Here is a 26,742-nt window from a genome sequence, read left to right as displayed (position 1 = left end):
TCATGGAGATAAAGAAAGATGAAGATTGAGAGATCATTGGGATTTTGGCAGTTGAGATCATTAGTAACTTTGGAGAGAGTATTTTCCATTGAATGATCAAAAAAATAGATCGCAAAATTTTCTTTTTTTAAAATTATGGCTTTTTATTTACAAGATATATACATGGGCAATTTTTCAGCATTGACAATTGCAAAACCTTTTGTTACAATTTCTGCCCTCCCTCCCTTCCCCAGATGGCAGGTTGACTAATACATTTTATTTCTAGAATTTTGATTGTGTATGAGTTTAGTAAAGAAGATCTAACATGATAACTTGAGGGGATGGTACATTAATTGAGAGTCTCTTTTCCCTCATTTTACTGTATTGTGTTTTTAAAGGTTAAAGGAAACCTGACAGCAAGAAATACAGCCTGATAGATAGGGGAGAAAACAGAAGATAAGGGTGAGGGAGTCATCTACTAGACTATATGGGAAATTGATAGGATCAAGGGTACAAGTAGAAGGGCTAGCCTTGGTGAGAAAAGTTACCTTTTCACTAGAGACTGGAGTAAAAAAGAGGAGAGAAAGGATAATTATATCAAAGAATATTGAAATCCAGATTAAGAGGAAAAGGAAGCTTGTGGTGACTGGCCTCTTATTTTCTCAAAATATGAAATAAGATTCTCCACAAGACGGGATGGTGTAAGAAGGCTTAAGCAGGGAAGTTTTGGACATCTTCTTGGTAGAAGAATAACTAAAGGGCAGGGAGGGAGGATTGCTTTGAAATAATGAAGGCCTGATTAAGATTAGAGGACCTAGTCAATAGAGATTTTAAGATTTTGTCCAAGATATTGCAGCAGAGGAGTGGGAGCATAAGAGGCAGCTGGTAAAAGTAACTCAGATTTCTTTGAAAAGAAATGAGGGGCAATAGGACAAATAAGCAGAGGATCTGAGAATAGAGGACAGTGTAATGTCAAGTTTGGGAAGAGGGAAAAGTGAGATTAGGACAGGGGTTGACGGTTTTGGAGAATAACAAGAGACGAGAGGTTATGGTGACAATTAGTAATAGGTATAGGACAGTAGTATCAGCAAGGATAACGAATAAAAATAAGTAAATGAGCAGGAGCAGAAGGGATATGAGGCTTCAGATGGAAACAGTTGGAGTGGGGAGATGTTTATGTTTAATAAATCATACTCAGTTGATTTTTGTTTTTGTTTTTTGGGTATTCTAGTACTGGCACTTTATTTCCTGGCATTTCCTCCTAAGTTAAAAAGTATCCCAGTACTGATTCTGAGGGCTAAATCGGCCATTTACTTTCAGCCAGAAATGTTAATGGTAAATAGAAATTCTGTTTATACAACAGATGAATATTGGGCATTCTTGAGCTAAGATAAGATTGCCAAGAAAAGTACTGGGGTTACTTCTATTTACCCTAGAGAAGGAGACTCCTTTTATTCAAAGTATGCTAATACTTAGCTTAATTTGGACTCTATGGAATACACTTTATGCTTTGGGTCTTATTTTTTATATAGTCATATTGAGAGGTGGACATGTAATATACAAAATGAGATTTTGAGTATCATTATTATCCTCTTTGAGCCCTTGACCTTTTTTCCTCCTTGGAAATTCTCTTTGATTCTCCCATTTCCTTCACACCAGATGTCCAATATTAACTGTTGATAAAACCTTTGCATTATTTCTGACATCTATCCTTTTTTTCTCATCACACTATTGCAGTGATTTAGGAGGGGGGAAATGAATTTGGGAAAACTAGATTTTGATTACCAAATTCCTTCCTCTCTCCTCATCTGTCAATTCGACCTGTAATTCTTACACCCTTCTCCAGTCTGAAATCTTAGTAACTCCTGTGTAGTAATAATAATAATAATAATAATGATACCAACAACAACAATAATAATAGTTCACATTTATATATCCTTACCATGAGCCAGGAACTGTGCTAAGCATATTATATATATATTTTCCCATAATTATAACTTTTTATTGACAGAACCCATGCCTAGGTAATTTTTTACAACATTATCCCTTGCACTCACTTCTGTTCCAACTTTTCCCCTCCCTCCCTCTACCCCCTCCCCTAGATGGCAAATAGTCCTATATATGTTGAAAATGTCACAGTATATCCTAGATACAATATATATGTGCAGAACTGAACAGTTCTCTTGTTGCACAGGAAGAATTGGATCCAGAACGTAAAAATAACTTGGGAGAAAAACAAAAATGCAAACAGTACATTTATTTCCCAGTGTTCTTTCTTTGGGTATAGCTGCTTCTGTCCATCATTGATCAATTGAAACTGAGTTAGATCTTTGTCAAAGAAATCCACTTCCATCAGAATACATCCTCATACAGTATCATTGTTGAGGTATATAATGATCTCCTAGTTCTGCTCATTTCACTTAGCATCAGTTCATGTAAGTCTCTCCAAGCCTCTCTGTATTCATCCTGCTGGTCATTTCTTACAGAACAATAATATTCCATAACATTCATATACCACAATTTACCCAACCATTCTCCAGTTGATGGGCATCCATCCATTTTCCAGTTTCTAGCCACTACAAACAGGGCTGCCACAAACATTTTGGCACAAACGGGCCCCTTTCCCTTCTTTAGTATCTCCTTGGGGTATAAGCCCAGTAGTAGCACTGCTGGGTCAAAGGGTATGCACAGTTTAATAACTTTTTGAGCATAGTTCCAAATTGCTCTCCAGAATGGGTGGATGTATTCACAGTTCCACTAACAGTGTATTAGTGTCCCTGTTTTCCCACATCCCCTCCAACATTCCGCATTATCTTTCCCTGCCATTCTAGCCAATCTGATAGGTGTGTAGTGTTATCTCAGAGTTGTCTTAATTTGCATTTCTCTGATTAATAATGACTTGGAGCATCTTTTCATATGGCTAGAAATAGTTTCAATTTCTTCATCTGAGAATTGTCTGTTCATATCCTTTGACCATTTATCAATTGGAGAATGGTTTGATTTCTTATAAATTAGAATCAGTTCTCTATATATTTTGGAAATGAGGCCTTTATCAGAGCCTTTAACTGTAAAAATGTTTTCCCAGTTTATTGCTTCCCTTCTAATCTTGTCTGCATTAGCTTTGTTTGTATAAAAGCTTTTCAATTTGATATAATCAAAATTTTCTATTTTGTAATCAATAATGATCTCTAGTTCTTCTTTGGTCATAAATTCCTCCTTTTCCACAGGTCTGAGAGGTAAACTATCCTATGCGCTTCCAATTTATTTATAATCTCATTCTTTATGCCTAGATCATGAACCCATTTTAGCTTTCTCTTGGTGTATGGTGTTGTGTGGGTCAAGCATATTATATATTCTTGTTTGATCCTGGCAACAATTCTGTGAAATAGATGTTATTTTTCCCCCTATTTTACAGAGGGGAAATTAGAGAAATGGATTATTTTTGTTCAGGCACTCATTTTTCAATTAGTCTTTTGTAATGGTCTTGAAAATAAATTTTTAATGGTTTCTTATTGTTTATTGAATAACATAAATTCCTAATACTGACTTTCAAAGTGGTTATACAATCTCATCTAAATTTACCTTTCCAGAGTCAGTGTATCACTTTGTGACAGACTTGAATCTGGAAAATCTGCTTTCAGATTCTACTTCTGATACTTACTAGCTCTGAATTCCTGGACACCATTCAATCTCTGAACTTCAAGACATTAATTAGTAATTGGAAATAATACTTGTAGTATCTGGTTCAGAGATGTTGTGAAACTCAAATGAGATAATACTTATTAAAATGCTTTTACAAACTTAAAATTGCTATCGAAGTTTATCTCATACTTTCTCTGTTCACATAATGTACATTATGCATTCTAGCCAAACTGAACTACTCCTTGAAACTTATGTTCTCCATGCCTAGAATGGACTCTCATAACCCTCTGCTTCTGTTGAAGCTTCTTCCTTCCAAATCCAACTCAGTTGTGATATCCTCTCTGAGTACTAGGTGATGATGACTGAACTTTACCCTTTAAATTTTTTTTTTAATTTCAACATTTAGAGTTTTATTGTTGCATTTTATCTTTACTTCATAAACATTTACAAATTACTTTTTCGTTGTGAGGGAGCTTTTTTATAATAATATTTTTTATTTTTCAAAATACATGCAAAGATAGTTTTTAAGATTCACCCTTGCAAAACCTTGGGTTCAAATTTTTCTACCTCCTTTCTCCCCTTCCCCCTCCTGTAGACAGCAAGTATTCCAATGTAGGTTAAACATGTATAATTCTTCTAAACATATTTCTACATTTATCATGCTGTGTGAGAAAAATCAGAGCAAAGGGAAAAATGAGAAAGAAAAAAAAACCAAGCAAGCAAACAACAACAACAACAAAGGTGAAAAAATTATGTTGTGATACACATTCAATCCCATAGTCTTCTCTTTGGATGCAGATGATTCTCTCCATGCAAGTCTATTGGAATTGGCCTGAATCACCTCATTGTTGAAAAGAGCCAAGTTTATCACAGTTGATAATCACATAATCTTCTTGTTGCTCTGCACAATCTTCTCTTGGTTGTACTACTCAGCATCAGTTCATATAAGTTTATCCAGGTCTTTCTGACATCATTCTGCTGATCATTTCTTATAGAATGATGATATTCCATTACATTCATATACCATAGCTTGTCTAGTCATTCTCCAACTGATGGGTATCCATTCAGTTTCAGTTTCTTACAAAAAAGAATCTGCAAACATTTTTGTATATATAGGTTCTTTTCCCTCCTTTAAGACCTTTTTGGGATATAGGTCCAGTAGAGACACTACTGGATCAAAAGGTATTCACAATTGATAGAACTTTGGGCTTGGTTCCAAATTGCTCTCCACAATGGTTGGATAAGTTCATAACCCTACCAACAATGTATGAGTTTCCTAGTTTTCCCACATACCCTCCACCATGCACCTTACTTTTTATACTTTGCCAGGACCTCTCTTTTTGTTTCTATTCTCCCTTATATCCTGATTCTTGGTGACATGTCCTTTACCCAGTCCTTGACAGCAGCGGCTGTGTCATATCTGTCTTTTCATCCCCATTGCACATTTTATTTGCTTAATAATTGCTTGTTGAATGAATTATAATTGCTACCATCTTAATATTTAGACAAATGATGATCAGCAGGAGTGGAGTTATTTTTCTTTATTAGCTTTGTTCTTTATTAATTGTAATTTGTACCAAAAAGCCAAAGAAATCTGTGATCAAAGCAACTCAGATTTTCAGATTCTCAGTCTGTTGCAGAAACCAGTCAGTTGTCACACTGGATCCCCATTTAACTGCCTTCTTTTCCTTGGACCTTCCATGCTGTCAGCACTGCCCCTGCCATAGCTGCTTGCAGAGTTCTAGCAGGTGCCTCTTTTAAAACAGGCTAAAAAGTGCTATAAAGGAATATCTATTTGCATCTACTTAAAAAATGAGGTTTTTCCCAAGATTGTAATCAAAGGAAATGAGAGAGAGATAGCAGGGTATAAGATATGGAAGGATGACTTTGCTTCAAGTCAGGAAAACCTGGATTCAGATTTTGCCTTTGAAATGTGCTGACTGCATGATCCCCAGGAAAGTCATTTTTTAACTTCAAGTGCTTTAAGAGATATCAAACACATTGGGTTGCATGAGACCCACAATAGTCCTCAGTATAGTCTAAATCAGATACAAATGTAATTGGGAAATCTTTTAAAAAATACTTTCATTTCTGCCCACTTACATGTAAAAATAATTTTAACATGCTTTTAAAAAAATTTGAGTTCCAAATTATCTACCTGTCTTCCCTCCCCCTTCATCAAGAAGACAAGCAATTTGATATAGCTTATACATGTGCAGTCACATAAAACATTTTCACATTAGTTATGTTGTAAAAGAAAACATGGACCAAAAAATCCAATAACCCCCCCAAACTCAATTGGGAAATATTTAACAAAATAAATTTATATATAGTATGATACCTTGCTTTTGGTGACTCTCATGGGAGTAAGTGCTAATCTGCTTTGCAGAGGGAGTTTTTTCACTTGGGAATGGTATTATTATTAAAATCACAGGTTTTCAAGTTTAGTGATATCAAACTCAAAAAGAAATAAAAACAAAAGAGGTATATTGACTTAGAAAACCATAAATCATCATTATATGTATAATATATACATATTATTCTATATGTATAAAAACCACAATAAAATGTTTTTATTTATTTTTAAAAATATTTTTCCAATTATATTTTAGTCTACTTCTGGCCTTAAGGATTTCTTGACAATCTCAGGACTGTGGGCTGTAAGTTTAACATCTATATTCTAGTTCCTCTCTCTTTGTTTTGGCATATTTTTTGTCCCAGAGGAAATCTAATGGTTCTCATACATAATAGTACTTTGTCCTTCATACATGGAAATAATGCTGTGAAGCTTTTGTTTTTCCAATAGCCATGAGATTTGTGATAATCCATTCAAATACTCTTGATCTTTCCCCCTTCTAACAAATACCATGGATTTGCAGAGGAGGTGGTTGAATTTAGGAGTAGCTCTGTAGTCATGGAAATGTGGAAAGGTTAACTGCCCTGCTATGGAGCAGTTGTAAAAAGATTATATGAAACAAGTGACTGCTGTGTTGTTGTTTGTTTGTTTGTTTTAATAAGAAAATATATGCCGATATTTCTCCCCCATTTTCATAAGGAAGATTTACCATTGTGTAGCATTAGCTATAGAACATGTCCTTTTCTTTATAGTAGACCTTATAAGGACCCTTGACACAGCAGTTATATGCTTGCATCACATTTACTTTATTTGAATTCTCAGTTTGAGCTGTGATGTGTTACCAGCTTTCTGAGGGTAAGTGGGGGGAGAGGGAGGGAAAAACAAAACCAGCAGGTGTACTGTAGAATGTGACTGAGATAACTAATGGGATAACAAGAGTGAACATCACTAAAGGTAAATTGGGGTGAAAATTTCTACTCTAGAATGAGAGATAGAAATGAAATATCCCTTCATCTTCTTGTCATAATCCAGTTTCTAGGAGAGATGACATTTTATTTAAACATATAGTTGCTTTGGTCCCTATGCTTTCTTGTTCTCTTTCTCATCAATTAAAGAAAACACATAGATAAGAAAATAACAGGTAAGAGTTACTCATTACTGTTGTTTCTATTCATTTCCTCAGGAAATCATGTTTCAAATCATGTTTTGGTATGTATCTTTAGTACTGTATGACCTCATTGAAATTTCATGACACTGGAAAACAGAGCAGGGTCGCCACAATTAAAGCTGTCATTGGAAGGACATTGTAATTCTAAACTTAAATCAGGAAACAGTTGTAGTTTTAACAGTCATGTACTTAAAATCAGTTTGTATTTGAAACTTCTTTATATTACATTACTATTTTTTGCTCCCCTCCACCCTCTTAAACAAGTTGGATTTGACTTTGTTTTGTGAGATTATTAAATAACCTGACAATATTCTTTACTGTATAAGATTGTCTTAATAAAAAATGTAAATTGAGTAAATTAATCCACTGATCTCTATATTAGTGATTAATTTCAGTTAGGTTTATAATTGGAGATTACTAATAATTAATATTTATAAGGTACATTAAGGTTTACAAAAGCACTTTGTCTTAGTTTATTTAATCCCTGCAATATCTATGTAAGGAATTATTATTATTGCCATTTTACACAGGAACCTGAAAGTGCGAGAGTTAAATTACATGCTCAGGAAAATCATGTTGGAGATAGGATTTGAGCCTTGGGCTTTCTCCAAGTCTAATACTTTTTCCCATTATGTTATGTTGCTTTTCAATTACTGTTGTAGTTAAATTTGTAAGTAAAATAGCAAAATATGCCAAAATATCGGGGTTGACTTGTTTCTCCATTAGGAGAGCTGTGAATTTGGGTAAGAGGACTAGAATTTGGGTAATTGAGAGAATTATTCCATTATTTCACTGCCATGCTGCCTTAAGATTCAAGAAGGAATAAATGGACTTCATTTATTCACTTGTCTAATTATTAAATAGTGAGCATTGCTGAAATAACCAGGTACAGATTTATTACAGGTAGTATGCAAAGGGCAGAAAGGACTGACAAGAAGAAAAAAAATAGTGTTTAGAAACAAAGATTAATGTGTACAAAATGTCATTTCAATGCCACAAATAATGTTTTCTGATTGAAACCACAGTTGTGTTTTTTTTTTTTTTCCTGGCAGTATCTTCCATGGAATGAAGTTAAAGTATCCTTGTTTAAATCAAGATAGGAAGGTTCAAAAGTTATTTTTAAATAAAAATCACACATTATGTTCTCATTTTTAATGACTATAGTACGAGACTATAAACTCCATGAAGCCAAAAGCTATGTCTTATATCCCAGTGTCTAGCAAAATATTCTACATGCAAAAATTAATAAACATTTGTTAATTTCTTAAACCTTTAATACAAATATTCACATCTAAAAGATGTGCTTTACATTTTTTTGATACATAAGGTATACATTTTCATTTTAAGGCAATGGTTTTTATTTCTATTTTTTTAAAATTACTTCTGTAGATAGGGCAGGAAACAATGATGTTTGATTGTTTTATCTCTAAGACTAAACAGAAATGTGTGAAATCATTGAGAGGTGAACCAATTTCAAGGAAATAGGGTCATTTAAAGATATTTGCGTGAATTATTTTGGTCACATTGTATTGAGAAAGGTCATTGAAACAATATGTGGTGATTTTTAAAAATATTACCTTTTTCTGTTCACAACTAGAAAAAGCAACATTTTTCCATTTCTTCAGATCCCAAATGACTTTTCTGTTCCCACAGGGAAAATAATTCTACATCTATATAATAAGCTGTTACTGTTAGGGTTACAATTTTAATGTTTTTGGTGTGTTTAGATATTTAAATGACTTCTAGTTATTCATTCCATAGACATTTACCAAATCTTATTTAAGTGCCAAGTGCTGTGCTAAGCCCTAGAAATACAAATTCAAGAAAAAAGAAAGTTATTCCCTGTCCTCAAAGAACTTAAATTCTAATGAAGAAGACAACAGATAAAAGGGAACTGGAGAAAAGGGAAAAGTAGATACCTGGTCATAGGAGCATATTAGAGAAATCCAGAGGATGGAAGTCTGGTGGAAAATGAAGAAATAGCTGGACTGGATGCTGTCCTAAAGTGGAGGCTCTGAGGAGAGACACCTCCCAATCAGGTGGGATGGGCCCCCAGAGCAGAATTTGCTTCCAAACTGTTAGTTCCAGAACTGAAGTGATCTTCCAGGTTGATGTGGTTCTTGAGGAATAATGGAGAAATGCACAGGAAGGGAGCCTTGTGGGAAATGGAAATTGATGAAAATTTATTTAAACTTTATCAGCAGCCATGTCTTTAATGATTTTTTCCTTTTATCTGGAATTTATTTCATTTAGTATTATTTGGGGGTATTTTGTTTAGGTTAGTGATATAGTCAGTTTTTCTTGTCAGCAGTTGATCATTCAACTTGAAAAATTTATATTCCTTTGGGCAGAGCATATGATACCCAATATAGATAGAGGAAAGGGAAGGGAAAGAAGAAAGAAAATTAAAAGGAAAAGAACTCTTGGAATTCTGGTGAAGCCCCAGGGACTCCTTCTTAGAATGTCTTTAAATTAAGAAAGTAAAATTCATAGGATCACAAAAGAAAATGATTATTTTGAAATACGGTTATCAGAATATTTCTAAAAAATAACTCCAGGATGTTTTAACTCTTTAGCAAAACCCCCAAGAGTCAATCACACATTTTTGCAAATGAGGGAACTGACACTCAGGTGGGTGAAATGTCTTTCAGGTTCTCAAGAAGCTGGGATTCTAATAGAAATTATTTTTTTCTAAGAAAGGCTATATGGATGCATCAGACAAATACAGTATTGTGATCAGAGCAATGAAATTGGAGTTAGGAAGATCTGACATTCACTAGCTCTGTGAAATCTTTTTAACCCTTACTTTCCCCATCTACAAAATGGGAATAATAAAAGAACCTACTTCATGGGTTTGCAAAGATCAAGTAAGAAGCATTAGTAAAGTATTTTGTAAACATTAAAGTGCTGTGTGATAACTATTTCAGTTAAATAAAAAAAAAAAAGAATGGACCTATGCGAGAACAAAAAATTCCTATATAATGATATTTTTGAGCTTCTAATACAATAATCACAGCTAACATTTATATGCCGCTTTAAGGTTTACAGAATTTCTTACAAATATTATCTCATTTTATCCTCAAAACACCACCAGTAAGTAGGTGCTTTTATTACCTCCATTATACAGATGAGAAATCTGAGGAAAATAGAAGTAAAATGATATGTTCAGATCACATACCTAAGTGTCTAAGGCAGCATTTGAACTCAGGTCTTTTTGAGTCATCCAGCTGCCTAGATATTTGGTACTAAAATTGTTTGTAGTTTTTTTTTTTTTTTTTAATATAAAAATGGCCTTTTTGGTGATGGTAGAAGAGTGATTATGGTTAAGTAAGGGGGGAGGGACAGTGTGTCTTTAATGTATTTCTTCCTCTTAAGCAGTCTAATTGATTTCATTATAATTATTTGAAAACAAGAGCTTTATACACAGTAGTTTTTAGATTTCTTAATGGGCTGAATATTCCCTTTTATTATATAACTATTAAAATAAAGCAAAAGATAAGTTTTTAAGGGTGCATGTGGGAGTGGGATTGGGAGAGGAATTAAGTAGAATAGTTTATAAACATTAGAAGCAGAGAAAGATGATTTAAAATATAGGATTTCCTTGTTTCATTCTTGTAGCTCATTTTCAATATTTGGATACAGAACTAGCTATAACTACCTTTTCTCCTATATTAATGAACACCATTAAGTTAACTGACATTCTTGGGACTATAGTTGTAGAACTTTTACAAGTATTTTCCTTTAAATTTTATTTCATTGACCTCTTTACCTTCTTATCAGAGCAATTGAGCATTGTTCATGGTATGTATAGTGTATGTCTTTTTAATAACCTTCAAAATTGTAACTAGCGAGAGGTTTGGTTTTTTTTTTTCCCTGCAAGCTCTATTAACAGAAACATCTGGCCTTCCGAAGCTTAAGAACTGTGGTTTCATTGAGCTTTAATATCCCCTTGCTGAAAGCTCCTTGGTATAAATCAAATTATAAAGCAGTGACATAGGAGTGTTCCAACATTTATCTAAATTTAAAATTAAAATTGCATTTCAAGTAATAGCCTATAACATTAAGAGAGTTGGGGAATAATCTCTAAGGTCAATTCTTTATCCAATTTCATCATAACAGTAAACATCTCATAAAATTATTACTACTATTGGGTTTTTGAGTGTTGATTCATTAAAGCTTTGACAAAGAGGAGTTAAATAATTTTAATATGATGTACCTGTACCCAGTAGAGTAGACTTTGAAACTTTATTTCATTCTATAGTGTCCAATTATAGTTGCTCAATAGTCAGTGAATTTGGCATTGGGAGATCTTGGGTTCACTTCTAGCCAGATACTCATTCATATTAATTAGCTATGTGATTCTGGGCAAATCATTTAATTTCTCGTAGTGTCCATTTTGCATCAGTCAGATGAGAATAACAATAGCACCTATCTCACAGTGTTATTTTGAGGATCAAATGAAATAACTGTAAAGCATTTTTTCAAACCTTAAAATGCACTAAAAGTAATTCTTATTATATACTCTTAGCTCCAAAACAATACCTTCTCTATCAGATTTCTTAAAAAGTTAAAAAAGAGAAACATTTTTTCTTTATATTTTATTATACTTTCTTCTCTCCACTCCTCAAACATTTACACGTGACATGGGAAAACTATGCAGTAAGATATAAGTAAAAGGAAATATTAGAAAGGTACTCTTAATAACTATAGTGTTTGTAAATCTGTTTAACCTAAAAGTCAGTAAGATCTTGACTAATCATAATGATAATTTTGTTTTTATGATAACTTATGGTTACAAAACTATTTCACATACTTTATTTCACTTGATTTTCAAAATCGATCTATGAAACAGGTGGGGTATTAATTATCATTTTAGAGACAAAGAAACTAAGGTAAACTGAGGAAGTGATACTAGTTGCCTAAGGATATATAGAATTGGATTTTTTTTTCCAAGTCTTTTGTTCTTTCTATTATATTGGAATCATCTATATTTGTGGTCCTTTTGCAATGATAGTATTTTGCTATGATTGGGAAGAGCTTCCTAGTGTTCATGACTATAGAAATTTACATGAGTTTTTAAGTTTGGTTTTATATGAAATAAGGAACCTGGCAAAGTACCTTGCAAACTAAAGGAAAAAGCTTTTTTTTTTTTTTTTTCCCCCCTGAGGCAAATGGGGCTAAGTGACTTGCCCAGGGTCACACAGCTAGGAAATGTTAAGTGGTCTGAGGTCAAATTTGAACTCAGATCCTCCTGACTTCAGGGCTGGTGCTCTAGAAAAAATCTTTTTAATTTCTCTTTCATTCCAGAGGGAAAATTTCAGAATAATAACCTCCCATATAAAATGTTGTTAAGGAAGGTCTATAAATTTTGAATGATTTTCTGTTTTTAATATTTCTTGATTATCTAATTTTGGGAGACTTCACTTTTTTCCTATATAACTTGCTTGTGTCCAAATGGAAAAACCAACACCAGTTAAATTACTACAGTAGAAAGTTAAAAGTAAAAAAAAGTAAAGTGATATCTATATTGACAGCTGACCTAAAATGATAGTCATTTTTAGTGCCAATGCCTTTAGGAATCTCTTTGAAATGTTCTTAAGGATGAGATCTAGCTTTTGAGATATGAGGCCAAAGAGACTAGTAAGACTAAGAAAGTCAAGGAGCAGATACGTCGTGATCAAAGGAAATGGGAACTAGAAGTGATTTTTATATAATTTGAAGGATATCAGAAAACTCCACCAAATTCCTTTTGTTGCAATTATTATTGAGTTGATAATGGCTAGCTAAATAAAATACATACTATGTGTCAGGCACTATTGATCAATACTTGATATACAAAAATAAGGAAGCAAGATAGCCCTTACTTTTAAGAAACTTAAGAAACTCAAAAGGAAGCATGAAAGGACTCCCACACAGGAAGAAGGTGGCTGCTGTGGAGATAGAGCAATAACAATTTTTCCACATTTAATTTGAAAACATTTTAAAAGATGTTTCCTCTTGTTTTGCTTGAAATGAGTTTTGTTTTTCTTGCTTTCTCAATGGGGAGAGATTGGAGGGAGACAATTCAAACCTGAAAATTAAATTTAAAAAATTTAAGAGCCATTAGTTTCTTATTGAAGAAAACCTTTCCCTCCTTATAATTCCTTTTTAGCCTTAGGGTACTTCAAATTAATTCATGTTCTTCATCAGTGATTCTATGTGCTGCTTCTGAATTTTCAAAGAATGCTTAATATATTTGGAGAGTTTTTATACAATATACCTTCCTTAATCAAGAAGAAACCCTATACAATTTTGCTCTATGAACTAGCATGTTTTATGCTCTTAAATTGAAGGATCTGACATTTTACCAATGTGGGTACTCTATTGGTAAAATATGATTCTACCAATGGGAATCATATTTATAGTTCATGAGTTACTATAGTTGAAGAAATTTTTCACATGGTAGTCAGTCTTAGGATGATGAGCCCCTTGTAACTTAACCAGGACAGCCATCTAAATACAGATATATCATTCATTAGCAGGACCATGTTATAACATAAGCAGAGGTCCCCAAACTCTAACATAGTCTCTGACATGTAAATGGTAGAGTAGCTTATAGGCGATAGTACAGAATCACAGAGGTATGATATACTAAGAGAAAGAACCTGACAGCATTCTCCAGTGAGAAGCAATATATAAGAGCAGCCCCTAGACAGCTTTGGTGAATAGAAAAAAATGAAGGAGCTGCATCCTTAATGGGACCATCAGTTATATTTTTCATCCTGGGTTTTGGATTAAGCACAGCAACATGGTGCTTACTTGACTTTCATTTTTGAAAAACAGTAATGACTTTTTTTTTTTTTTTTTTTTTTACCATCTTGAGGGCCATTTTATTTTGATGACAGCATTTCTAACTAGATTTTTTATTTGTGAGCTAGAAAAGGAACATTTCTTGTCTTAACTATTCCTCATAGTCATTTTCTCTTTATTAAATTTACACATATATCCTGAAACTATTCATAAATGTCCTTTTAGTCTGAAGAATACCATCCATATTTCATTAGGATAGGCCTTCCTATTTTAATTCACACTTTTCTTGTGGTCTTTCTTAGAGGTGTGCTAAAAAAGGCTAAAATTTGGGTTCCATTTCTCCTCTTCTTGTTGCAAACGAGAAATGTAACTTTAAACAAATCACTTAACCTCTTTTATTTTGTCTTAATGGAAATATGAGCTGATTTGATTAAATAATCTCTAAGGTTCTGACATTGCAAGATAATAACTACAATCTTCCAGATTGAAGAGGGCATTTGTTCTATGTTGTTTTTCCATTGAGTTGTGTTCTTGTCTCTTCACATCCCATGTAATTTTGGGGGTTCTTTAATTTGCCCTGGCAGATAGTCATGGTCTGCTAAGTTGTGTTTTTTTAAACTTATTGCTTTACCTCTGTTAGCTTTAATTTCTCCAATGCCTTCAGCTTTACTCAAAGTTCTGCCAGTCTAGGACATTAATCAGAGTTTGAATAGTACTTGTCTGTCCACTTGATTGCGTCTTTCATTACCTCTTTTCCCTAGAGAACCTCTGGGATCCCCTGGCACTCTTTCATACCTAAGCTACTCCCTGCTTTTCTGACTGTCACCACTTTTTTTTTTTTACTGTCATTGGGTAATCAGAACAAACTAAAAATAAAACAATGTCCCTGATTAATGTCAAAGTCAACATTGCTCTCCTGTCAGAAGCAGACAGCTTTTTCGGCCTCATAGACCTTCATTCTTTAAGATGATCTGGAGTACTTTCAGCTTATGACCATCTATGAATTTTGATGGTAGGGAATGATTCAAGAAGGGTTTTGATTGAAAATACCAAAGACAATTTCTTTATAAAAATACAAATTAAATAAATACAAGATCTAAACCTTAAGGAACTTTAGAAATCTCTTCAGCTACCTCCTTTTATAGATGAGGAAAAGGAAATCCAGATTAGTTTATTGATTTATTATTATTATTCAAGGTCACAGAGGAAAGAGATGGATGGAATTTCCAAAGAGAAAGATTTGTTTATGTAAAAAAAAAACTTCTTAATAAGTAAAACTATTTTTCCTACCCCATTTTTTTTGTTTATCCATGTACATTCATTTTTTAAAAACATATTTCCATATGAATCATGTTCAGAGAAAAAAAGCAGAACAAAAGGGGAAAAGCACGAAAAAAAAAAACACAGAAGAAAAAAATGAACATAGCATGGTTGATTGATATTCAGTCTCCATAGTTCTGTCTCTGGATATGGATGGTATTTTACATTCAAAGTTTATTGGGATTGCCTTGGGATTTAAAGCTATTTTCAAAGTGGAAAAGATTGCCTTGGGAAGCAGTAGATTCCCTCTCTCTTGGGGTTCTTTAAGCAAATGCCAGGATATTACTTGTTAGATAAGTATTCTTATTCAGATTTATAATAGATTCCATTTGTGAAGTCCCTTCCAGAATTTATATTCAAAGATTTGTGAGATAGTAAAAGCAGGATTTGAACTCCCATCTTCTTATCTCTTAAATTGCATGCTCTTTCATCTAGGGCTACTTTATTTGTTAATTCTTGCTTGACACTTTTATTAAAAACATGCTTGCTTATGTGAAATCGCCTGTGAGAGAGCAAAAAGTAGTGTGAAAAAAAAAAACAGAAGAAAAAAAAAGTGAACATAGCAGGTGTTGAGCTACATTCAATCTCCATCAATCTCTTTCTGAGTACCTAAAAGAGGGAAGACAAGTCTGGCAGGTGGGTGGAGGATGGATTAGAGAAGGGCAAGATTTGAGTCAGGGACCAAATTTAAGCAATCCAAGAGAGATATTGAGAGTTTTAAGTAGTGTCTTTGTTTGGGTACAGATGTGAGATGTGGAGAGATTATCACAAACTCAGAATCATCTGACTCCTCACTCTCTGCTACCCTATATCCACTCAGTTACCAAGAAAGGAGTGAGCAGAAATCACTTGGGGATCCTATGAAGAAATACCCATGAGGAATTCTCAGTGGAGTTTTAGTTTTATTGGTCATGAAAACTACTATTTTCCAGTGAGACAAATCTAAAGTAACTATAGATGTGACTATAAAATAAGTTGACATAAATCTTCAAAAATTGATTTAAAAATAGTTTTCCTGCATTTAGATATTTGTATGGACAATATGATAAAATAGCTTTTAGGATATTGGTTACTACCCAGGATATGTCTATTGTTTTTCTAATCGGGGTATAGTATGTTTCTTAAGATGCACCATAACTTAGTAGTTTTTATTTACCAAAATACTGAAATACTAAAATATATAGAATCATATATATATAATCATAATTGCTTTATATTATTGAATTTAAATATTTGTAGTATTTTCCTGTAGTATTATTTAATATGGCCAATATTCTAAAGATAAATCATAAAATTCAAGAGAAGACAAAATAGCATAATTTGTTCTCTGGCTTTCTCCAGAGATAGGAGAGCTAGAATCAACACAGTCATTAATGTAAATGGCATCATACAGAACCATTAGTTAAAATAGTCATGACAACTAAGATGTTATCAATATGAAATCACAAAATTGATTCAAGATGATTCATTATTATTAACAAAGTTGCCATTACTGCAAATCAGAATATATGAGACTTCCTGAGAATCTAAACATAAAATCATACATAAAATTTAGAGCTGCAAATGGTCATCTAGACCAGAGCTCCTTAAACTTTTTCCAGCTGTGACCCCTTTGTGTCCAAGAAATTTTTATATGACCCCATCTCGAATCTGAGACGAGATGTTTTGGGCAATGCTCTTGCTTGCACAGTGCAAAGCACATATGTTATATGTTTAGAACCAAGGCTGCAGTGAAGTCACATGATTCAAGCACTGCTTGAAACACTTCAGATTCATTATGTGTTTGATTTCGAATTAGTTTTTGGTCATTGCATTCAGAAATGTTTTGCCAAATTTTTCATGACCCCCAAATTCAGTTATGTGACCTCATTTGGGGACTCACATTTAAGATGCTTTGATCTAGGTTAACCCCTCATTTTATCTTTTCTAGTTAGATGTTCCTGACTGGAATTCAAATAAAGTATTGTAAATTATAAACTTAAAGTATAGTACGTTTATTCTATACCACTGACAAGTTTCATGAAAAGTGTTAATGCAAATTTTTCTTTCTGAATAATTTTTAAATTGTTATTTATAAAAATGATCAGAAGAAATTTTCTGTGTTGGGAAAAAAATAAAATAAAAAACATTGAAATATTCCCTAGAAGTCCCACAAAACTTTATTTCCTTAAATTCCTGTCCAGTCCTTTATGTGTGTCATTTTTTCACCTTTAGAGAAACAAGATCTCCTTTTTATATATGTAATTCAGATTTAAATAGAAATAATATTTATTGTTCAGGTATAGATAAAACCAATATAATAAGTAAATGACAACTTTACCTAACTAACCTATTTATTCAATGTTACAACTAAGTTACTAAAAATTATCTTAGTTATAAAAAATAATAAAGTTCATTTAGAAGAATAAAAGGTCAGGAGCTTCAAAGAAATCACTGGAAAAATATGCAAAGGAAGGAGATTCAGCAGTATCAAACCTTGTAAGGTGAAAGCATTGTTGAAGCGCAAAATGGAAAATTGCAATTATTTGAAGTTAAAAATTTTCTTGTATAAATAAAACCAGTATAGCCAAGAATAGAAGGAATGCTAAAATTGGGGGGGAGGGGATCTTTCGTGGACAATATAGACAATCTCTATATAGAATGTGATTGTGTTAGAATACTGTTGTGATATAAGAAATGATGAGTTGGGTGATTTAGAAAAACTTGGAAAGATTGGATCTATGAAGGAAGATGAGATCCACCTCCAGACAAAGAGATAACAAGTAAAAATATTCATAGTATGGTCTTACATATGGATGTATATGTATATGTGTATCTGCATTTTATTGTAGCCTTCTTTAGGATAGTGGAGAGAGGGAGGGAAAAGTAAAGTCAAAACTGCACAGCAGAGAACAAAAGAAAAGCTGGATAGCTTTGAAAAGAATATATATATATATATATATATATATATATATATATGTTATATATATACATATATATATTACATATATATATATATATATAATTATATAGTTTTTCTAGAAATGGACTTTTATTGTTTTATATCAAATCCTCTCTTATTAGCTGTGTATTTGGAAATGTTCTCCCCCTCCCCATTTTGTATTTAAAATGAATAAAAAAAATTTACAAGTAAAATACCAAGATCTCAATCATAAAATCAAGGTATAAATTTGTTCTAATCATTAAAATTTTGACATTGTCTCAAGTCTTTATACATTATAATAATCATTGGGTGGTAGCTAGAATTTATATAATGCTTTAAAGTTGACAAAATACTTTGCAGATATTATGCTCTTATTATCCTCATTTTATCCTTACATCATGGGAGACAGATACTGTTAAGTTTCCCATTTAGCAAATAAGGAAGCAGATAGCTTCAGGTATCAGATAGTTAAGTGACTTGCCCAGGTACTTGAGACAGATTTGCATATAGGTATTTCTGAACTTCAGGTTCAAGATTATCCATAGCCCCATTTAGCTTCCTAGATAAAGATAATAGCTCTTATTTACATAGCATTCAAAGGTCTACAAAAGTTTATATATAAAAGTCTACACACACACACACACACACACACACACACGCATGAATCTATCTACCTACACACATTTATGTACCAAACATAAAATCTCATTCTGTGAGAATGAAGTTGAGGACTATGACAAATGAGTATTTGTAAAAATGTTCATTCCTATTTATTCAAAATTTGAATACCATATCCTTTTACGTATTAGTAAAACAAAGACAAAATAGTTTTGTCAAAGAAATGCACAACTCACAAAAGGTCTTTCCTGTTCCTTAGTTGAAATTATATGTGATTATCTTCTAATCCATTTCTTTACTTTTCTTTCTACTAAGTTGACTCAAGATTTTCTAGTTTATGAGGAAAGGGGGAAAGAATGATTCATCATTAGACTTGCTCTATAGCCTCATAAATTCTCTTCTCTTTACCTAACTAATCATCATCATCACTAATTATGCCCTAGAAAATAAACTGGAATGCAGTGCAGCGTGGTTTAATACAGAATGAAATGATTTATAAATTATAGATACTGCTGTCAAAATACTTTAAGTAGTTAAGCCCTGAAAATATGAACTGCACTAAATTTTCCTCTGGTCTTAAAGGAGGATCTTGGATACTGTTCATTATGTTAGCATTGGGTTAAATGGATGGAGGTAGAAGTAATAAAATTAAATTTTAAATTTGGATCATAAAGAGGTTATAGAATAAAAATAGTAGGGGTGGAAGGAAATTTTATAGTTGGTTGTTACCCTAAGGCTGCTCAAATGTTTCTGACTCTTTGTGACTCCATTTCGGGTTTTCTTGGCAAAGACACCAGAATGTTTTGCCATTCCTTTCTCCAGCTCATTTTACAGATGTGGAAATCAAGGCAAATAGACTTAAGTGACTTGTCCAGGGTGACTGGTGTTTAAGTCTGGATTTGAATTTAGGTCTTTTTGATTCCAAACTCAGTGTCCTATCCACTGTGTCATCTAGCTATCCCATAGCATAATAAAATTCCATTATATTGACATGCCATAATTTGTTCACCCATACCCCAGTTGATGTCCCCTCCCTTTAGTTTCTAGGGGACTCTACAAAAAGACTCACAAAAAGCTACTATAAATATTTTTTGTACATATAGGTTGTTTCCCTTTGCATCCCAAATCCTTAATATTATAGTATCCAAGCTAGTTGAAGATAAAAAGTAATTTCTTCTGTAAAAATAAAAAAAGTCCTTCCCCAATTCATAAAATATGCAACTATCATCTTGTCCCTTGTTGCTTCTTCTAATTGGATCTTCCCCTACTGAATCATGTATTTTGACTCTTGTTTGACCTTGTATTTTTTATAACCAATGAAATTAAACAGATACTATATTGACATGACAATAGTTCCTAATTAGGGCACTTCAACAATCTGGAAAATACTTATTAAACTGTACCTGTGATTTCAAAAATTGGGGTATTCCTGTTTTAGGAAACTCCCTTTAAGTCTAAGGTTCAGAGAATTTTAGTGATGTGTTCATGGTCACCATAGCTAAAAAGTGCTGGATTATAGATTCAAATGCATGATTCAGGTCCAATATCCTTTTAATTATATTACTATATTCTTGAGCCAAAGGGATTTTCAAGACAATAAAATTTTAATTTTATCATAGATGTCAAACAGAAAATGAAGTTCCCTTACATAGAAATTATGTCAAACTTGAAGAATATTTTGTAAATGAACATATACCCAGGTTTTTATTTTATAAAGTTGATGGTGATCAGAGAATTAATGATACTTGACAAGAGTTTTCTTTTGTACTTAACGAAGAGAAGAACAGGAAAGAAGAGATGTTCAAAGCTTAAGTTTATGATGTCAAATATCATTTTAAGATTGTTTATATTTTCTTTCTCTGTAGCAATGTTTGATTGTTAAAAACTGTATTTGGTTTAGATGTGTCTTTGGTTCACAAAAGGTATGAAGTCAGGCAGAGTAATAGCCTAAAAGAAAGACAATCTCTTTTGATTGTTTATTATTAAGAAATTTTAAAATCAAATTTTATTTTTTTCAATCAGTGAAAATCCACGTTCTGTCTCTCCCATCTTTCCTCTCCCATTCAGAAAAAAGGTTAAACAAAATATCTGTCATGAACATGTATAATCAAGCAGAACACATTTCTGTGTTGACCACATTCAAAAAACAAAACAAAACATGTCTCAATCCTTTATTCTGGTTACCTCTTCAAGAATCACAATTATTAAGAAAAGAATTTGTAAGCTACTTGTATAAGAAATATTCTATATGTGTGCTATATGCAAAATTAGAAAGTTATTAGAAGTGATCAGAATACCAATACAGAATCACCATCCTGCAGACATCTCAACCTGCCTAGCACATGTCATTATCTCTACTAATCTTCCTAATTTTCCTTTTTTTGGGGAGTGGGGTGAGAAGTACACTTATACTCCTAATCATTCAAGTTTGTAGCTTCAATGTTTTCTAATTGCACTTTGCAGTCTTAAAAGTTATACTCATTTTCTATTACTTTTCCAATTTAGTCAGTTGCAAAGTCCTGTTGACTCTACCTCTATAGCATATCAAACATCCATTTCCCTTCATTCTAACCATGTAGTTGAGGATATCATTACCCCTTGCTTGAACTATTATACTAAAATCCTTTTTTGCTCCTTTGTTTTCAAATATTTATTAATTATCTTATGTGTTAGATGCCAGCATTACAGAGACAAAACTAAAGTTTTATATCTTCAAGAAGCTTTTATTCTATCAAATATATATACATAAATATATGTATGTATGTATGTATGTATGTATGTATGTATATAAAAATATATACTTGTTTCATTGGTAGGATGAAAGCTATCTTAGTAAAGATCACAAAAATGATCACAAAACTAAGAAAAAAATTTGTCTCTTAGAAGTCTTTGCATACCTAATGCCTCTGACGCTCAGACATTCATCATGGAGCACAAAAAAAAGTCACTTAATCTTTTTTTTTTTTTACATCCGTCTCCTCATTTGTAAAATGGGGGTAATGCAAATAGTGCCTTCCTCAAAATTGCTGTGAAGCTCAGATAAGACATTATACAAAGAGCTTTGAAAACTTCAAAATGCTAAATAATTTTCATTATTAAAGGCAAGAGAGGCAAGGAAAACAAAAAAAAGGAAAAAATGTAGACGAGTATATACAATGAAGTAATGAAGAAAAAATTATCAATTGTTTGATGTTTCCAGGGTTTGTCCTAGCAGGAAAGGGAACTCATATTCCTTTAAAAATGTAGAAATGTTAAAAAAAAAAATTAATATCCTGGGGAAAGTAAAGGATCTAAGAGAGCTCGCTGAAATGTTGTTTTCTTTCTTTCTTTTTTTCTTTTGAATGAGTCCCATTCTTTTTGGGAACCTATTTGAAACCTAGGATTTGCATAAGTCTTCGACAATTTATATAGTCTTAAGGGTAGAAACACTTTTAGAAACCTTACTCTTGTCAAAACTTAATGTAGATTTATGCTCTTGAAAGTTTTGTAGATAAAAATATAAGGTTGATAATTGCTAGTGATTTTCTGAGTGTGGGAGGTGGAGGGAGGTGTCTGGCTGATAAAATATCTATTTTATATTTTAGGTTAAAAAAAAGAATTCTCAGGTGGTTTGAAATATTGCATGAATAAACATATGCACAGACATCCACTCTTTTCCTGAGTTCAGTTGGACTTCTTCAATTAACTTATTTGTGTTCTGTATTTCCTTTAGGCATGACCAAGTGTGATAGATGCCTTTGAACTTCCTGGTCACTTTCCTGCATTGGAAGGACTCCAAAAAAAAGAGTGTATCCTGAGCAAAACCCCACCCTTCTTTAGATTGTGGACTAAACCTCAAGGTCCGGAACCTGCCCCTCCCTGCCCCGAGGTGATGATGGAAACCCTTTCTCAAGATTCTTTGCTGGAATGTCAGATTTGTTTCAATTATTACAGTCCCAGGCGGAGGCCCAAGTTGTTAGACTGCAAACATACCTGCTGTTCAGTTTGCCTCCAGCAAATGAGGACAAGCCAGAAGGACCTGAGGTGCCCATGGTGCCGGGGTATTACCAAGCTTCCCCCAGGGTTCTCGGTCTCCCAGCTCCCTGATGATCCCGAGGTGCTTGCAGTGATTGCAATCCCCCACACTTCGGAGCACACTCCAGTCTTCATCAAACTTCCCAGCAATGGATGTTACATGCTACCCTTACCCATCTCCAAGGAGCGAGCATTATTGCCTGGAGACATTGGCTGCCGCCTGTTGCCAGGTAGCCAGCAAAAGTCTGTCACCGTGGTGACCATTCCGACAGAACAGCAGCCTCTGCAGGGGGGGATTCCCCAAGATGCAGTGATGGAGGAGGAGCAAGACAGGAGGGGTGTGGTGAAAAGCTCCACCTGGTCGGGGGTTTGCACTGTGATCTTGGTGGCCTGCGTCCTGGTTTTCCTGCTCGGCATTGTTCTGCACAACATGTCTTGCATTTCTAAGCGCTTCACTGTGATCTCTTGTGGCTGAGAAAGGCTGCAGAGTAAAATTCCATGTGTACCAACTTAGGGGTTGAGAACATATTGGTGATGGGATCACAGTGAGGTGTATACGGCAACACTGACCAATTGGTGCAGGGGACTGGGCACTAGGTAAGCCACTTAATTATATGAAGACAGACCCGAAAGGCAGAATGCAGGACCTCTCAACAAGATACGAGGGAAACTGTACTGAGTGATGGTCACAGCTTGGAAGGAGATTGCATGTATCACCATAATAATTTATTAAATGAACTGTAATTTATGATTTTATCATGTTAAAACATATTCTACCTAGATGTTATACTGTACAAGTATATATGATGTGATCTCTAAATGCAATAGATTAAAATCAAAATGCTATGTATAGAAGTAGAATTAAACATGAGAATCAATGTAACAGGTATGCAATGCTGGTTTCCTTTTTTTTTTTTTTTTTTTTTTTTAACAAAATGAAAACTGTTGTAAAACCAGAACTGTCTTGATTTAGTTTATGAGGCATTTTTATATATTTGGAATTGCACCTAAATTAAAATAAGTTAAATGGACTATAGTTTTTCAGAGCAAAAATTTTGAGGGGAAAGTGTGTCATGTGTGATGTATTTGTCATGCACTATCCTATTGTCTTTACCTGTAGTTAAAATTATATGTTAGTTAAAGTTCAGAGCCCTACAGGGAAGCAATAAACATAACAAGGAAGGAAAGATTTATTACTGCAGAAAATTTGCATATCTTTTTTCCCCTCTCAAGCCATTTTGCAAAACAAGAATCAGAAGTGTAAATATGTGTGTGTGTATGTGTGTGCATGTGCACGCACCTATGTGTTTCATTTACCTCAGGTTTTAAAAATCTTTTCAGGAAGTATTTGGGATGCTAGACCTTTATGGACGCAAGGGAAGTTTTTCAAGAAGTTATATCACGGGAAAACAGAATTCTTTTTATGAAGAAGTGCACATATATCATCTTGATCTTCTCCCATACTTGAGTTTGGGGTTGGAAGTATAGTAAAAACTGGAGGTGATACTTTAATTTTTTCCTCTGAATATTAAATGATGATAGATATATTCAGTTGATGACAGATATGGGCGTATGGATATATACACATTATAGAATGGTTCTTTGGAAGATGATGTCTGACATGAGGGTGACAAAGCAACATGGAATTGTATCTTTCTTTTTTTAATTGTTGATACAAAACTAGATGTGCCAATACAAAGGAAAGCATCTGTGTGTTGAGGAAAGTAGCAAGCTGATTTAGCTTCATAAAATTCACCATATATTATCTTAGATGGGGTCCTGTGAAGGATGGACTCATATTAAATAATAGATCTCTATCCATTGCTATTTCCCCCCTTAATTAATAAAACAAGCAACTGTGGGGCTTGACAATTTTAATTCATTTGAGTTTGGTAAATCAAGTAGCATATGAGTAGAATTTAACTTGTTAATATCTCTTTTCAAATTCCATGGAACCAAGGAAAAGGAGGAAAAACAGAAACTGACAGACAGGTCCCTAATAACCACATTTGGAATTGTAGTTTATAAAATTATGGACCAAATTCGTTTTTTGTATTTAGTAATTCAAGTATTATCTTTCAGTACATTCTAACTGTATAACAATGCAATGGAGTTCATCTGTTATAAGGCACTGGAGTCACACAAAAAGAATACTGATACTATTAAGTGAAATTGGTATGACTATTTTAGTATCAGTGTCTAGTTAATAATAAAGCATTAGGTTTGCTGAATCTATCCAATTCTCTCTTTTTTTGGAGATATCTAGGAAATTCATTTGGAAAAACAAACAAGAAATTAGGTTAAAATGCCATATTGTATAACTCATTGGGCATTATAAAACAAATAATATTTGATATTAATAATTTAGGTATCTATCATTATTAACTGAATACTATCCTATGTTATGTAACACCATATACTATTGGGTTAGTGTCAATTTCTCATAGTTTCCCAGGATTCTATAATGCATGTCCAACCTAGCCATTTGCTTGTTTCTATTACATAAGCAAATTGGAAAAAGCATTTAAAAGAAATGTTTGAGAGATCCCTGTTCTTCTTATTTTAAGCTATGCCACATTTTTTGGGGTAAATATTGGAAACTAATTATCTTTGTGTACAGTGTGTAAAAATGGACTACTTTGTAATATAACATGATCTAGTACTCCCCATATATAACATACTTTATTTTAGATTTTAACCCACAATAAGATGTTCTGTTTTTCTTGGTATGAGACCTTGCAATAAAAACTATTCAGGAAAGTTGTACTTAACAATCTAGTGCTGACTTTGCACTTAAACAGTGTGAAGCTAATTCAGTCTGTGATAGATTGTTGGTCTTGCTACTTTCTTTAACTTTGAAAAAAAGATATTTAAAAAAATTTCCATTACTCTTGAATTTTTTAAAGTGGATTCTGCCTGAAGTTTTTAGTGTACTTGTGTACCACAATCATTTTTATTTGTGAATAATCAGGTGTTTTAAAAAAGCTAAGAGGCTTGCAGAAATTCATTTTAGCCTCCTATATTTGAATTAACATCTATTGTGAAATTTTATTGTGATAATTTATCAGTAAAACATCCAACCCAGCTTGCACCCTCTACTCCCCATATCATCTGACTAAAATTAGACAAGATTTCCATACACAGAGATCTTCACACCAATAAAACTTTCATTTTTTCAACTACAAATTTGAATGGATTTAAACAAATTGAATGTTAGGGCTAGTAAGGATTATAGAAATCATTTATTCCCAACCTCTCATTTTACAACTGAGCAAAGTGAGACACAGAGATGTGTGAAATCATTTCACACAGAGCCAGGAAGAGAATTCAAGTCTGACTCTGGTCTTTTTTACTCATTCCATTGCACAACAAAAGAGAATCAGAGAATGCTTATTTTTGTATTCACCTGCCTAATTTTCCATAGGTGGGCTCTCCTGGATTTCTGTTGGTACCATCTTGATTTCGGGGGAATGCATATAAACTTACTCACCAGCTGTTCTCTTTGATTGGTAGATCTATGTGTTTATTTTTAGCTTAAGCTTCTCTGGGAGATAGAAGAGGGTTTATTTGATGATATATAAGGGAATTGAAAGAAAATTGTCAAATGATGTGATTCTGCAGTGTAGGATTTTTAAATTGCACATTAGTCATTTTTATAATGTTTAAATGATATATAAAGGATTGTAGGTGTTTTTGTAAATATTCAGCAATCAAGAGCATGAAGTTTGTTCTTTATCAGTGAATCTCACTAATTGTGAATACAGTATTAGCAAAAGAACACGCCATTCAAAAGTAAAATTTTTGACCAAAAAACCCACAGCAAATTTTTAAAAAATGGTAGATACAGCCAATTGTAGAAGGCATGAATTATAATGATAAAGTTTTCTGTGTCAAAACATTTATGTCTGATGACTAGAGAAAGCTATAAGATAT

At 33.1% G+C, this 26,742-nt stretch overlaps 1 protein-coding gene across 6 annotated transcripts in view; it reads left to right on the top strand.

The window, feature by feature from the left end:
* The window catches only part of RNF152 (ring finger protein 152), a 96,850-nt gene extending 73,116 nt beyond the window's left edge, over nt 1-23,734 (top strand). For all 6 annotated transcript variants that reach the window (XM_031946163.1, XM_023495938.2, XM_031946162.1 and 3 more), the window contains one exon: nt 22,508-23,734. In XM_031946163.1, the coding sequence (XP_031802023.1) occupies nt 22,667-23,284 (618 nt within the window). In that variant the 5' untranslated portion in view covers nt 22,508-22,666 and the 3' untranslated portion in view covers nt 23,285-23,734. The remainder of the gene's footprint in view (nt 1-22,507) is intronic.
* Nucleotides 23,735-26,742: the final 3,008 nt, after the last annotated feature.

This window comes from Sarcophilus harrisii, chromosome 1 (assembly GCF_902635505.1).
Source record: "Sarcophilus harrisii chromosome 1, mSarHar1.11, whole genome shotgun sequence".
NCBI lineage: Eukaryota > Metazoa > Chordata > Mammalia > Dasyuromorphia > Dasyuridae > Sarcophilus > Sarcophilus harrisii.
The sequence above is the reverse complement of the archived record's forward strand: the minus strand, read 5'-3'. Positions and strand labels throughout refer to the sequence as shown.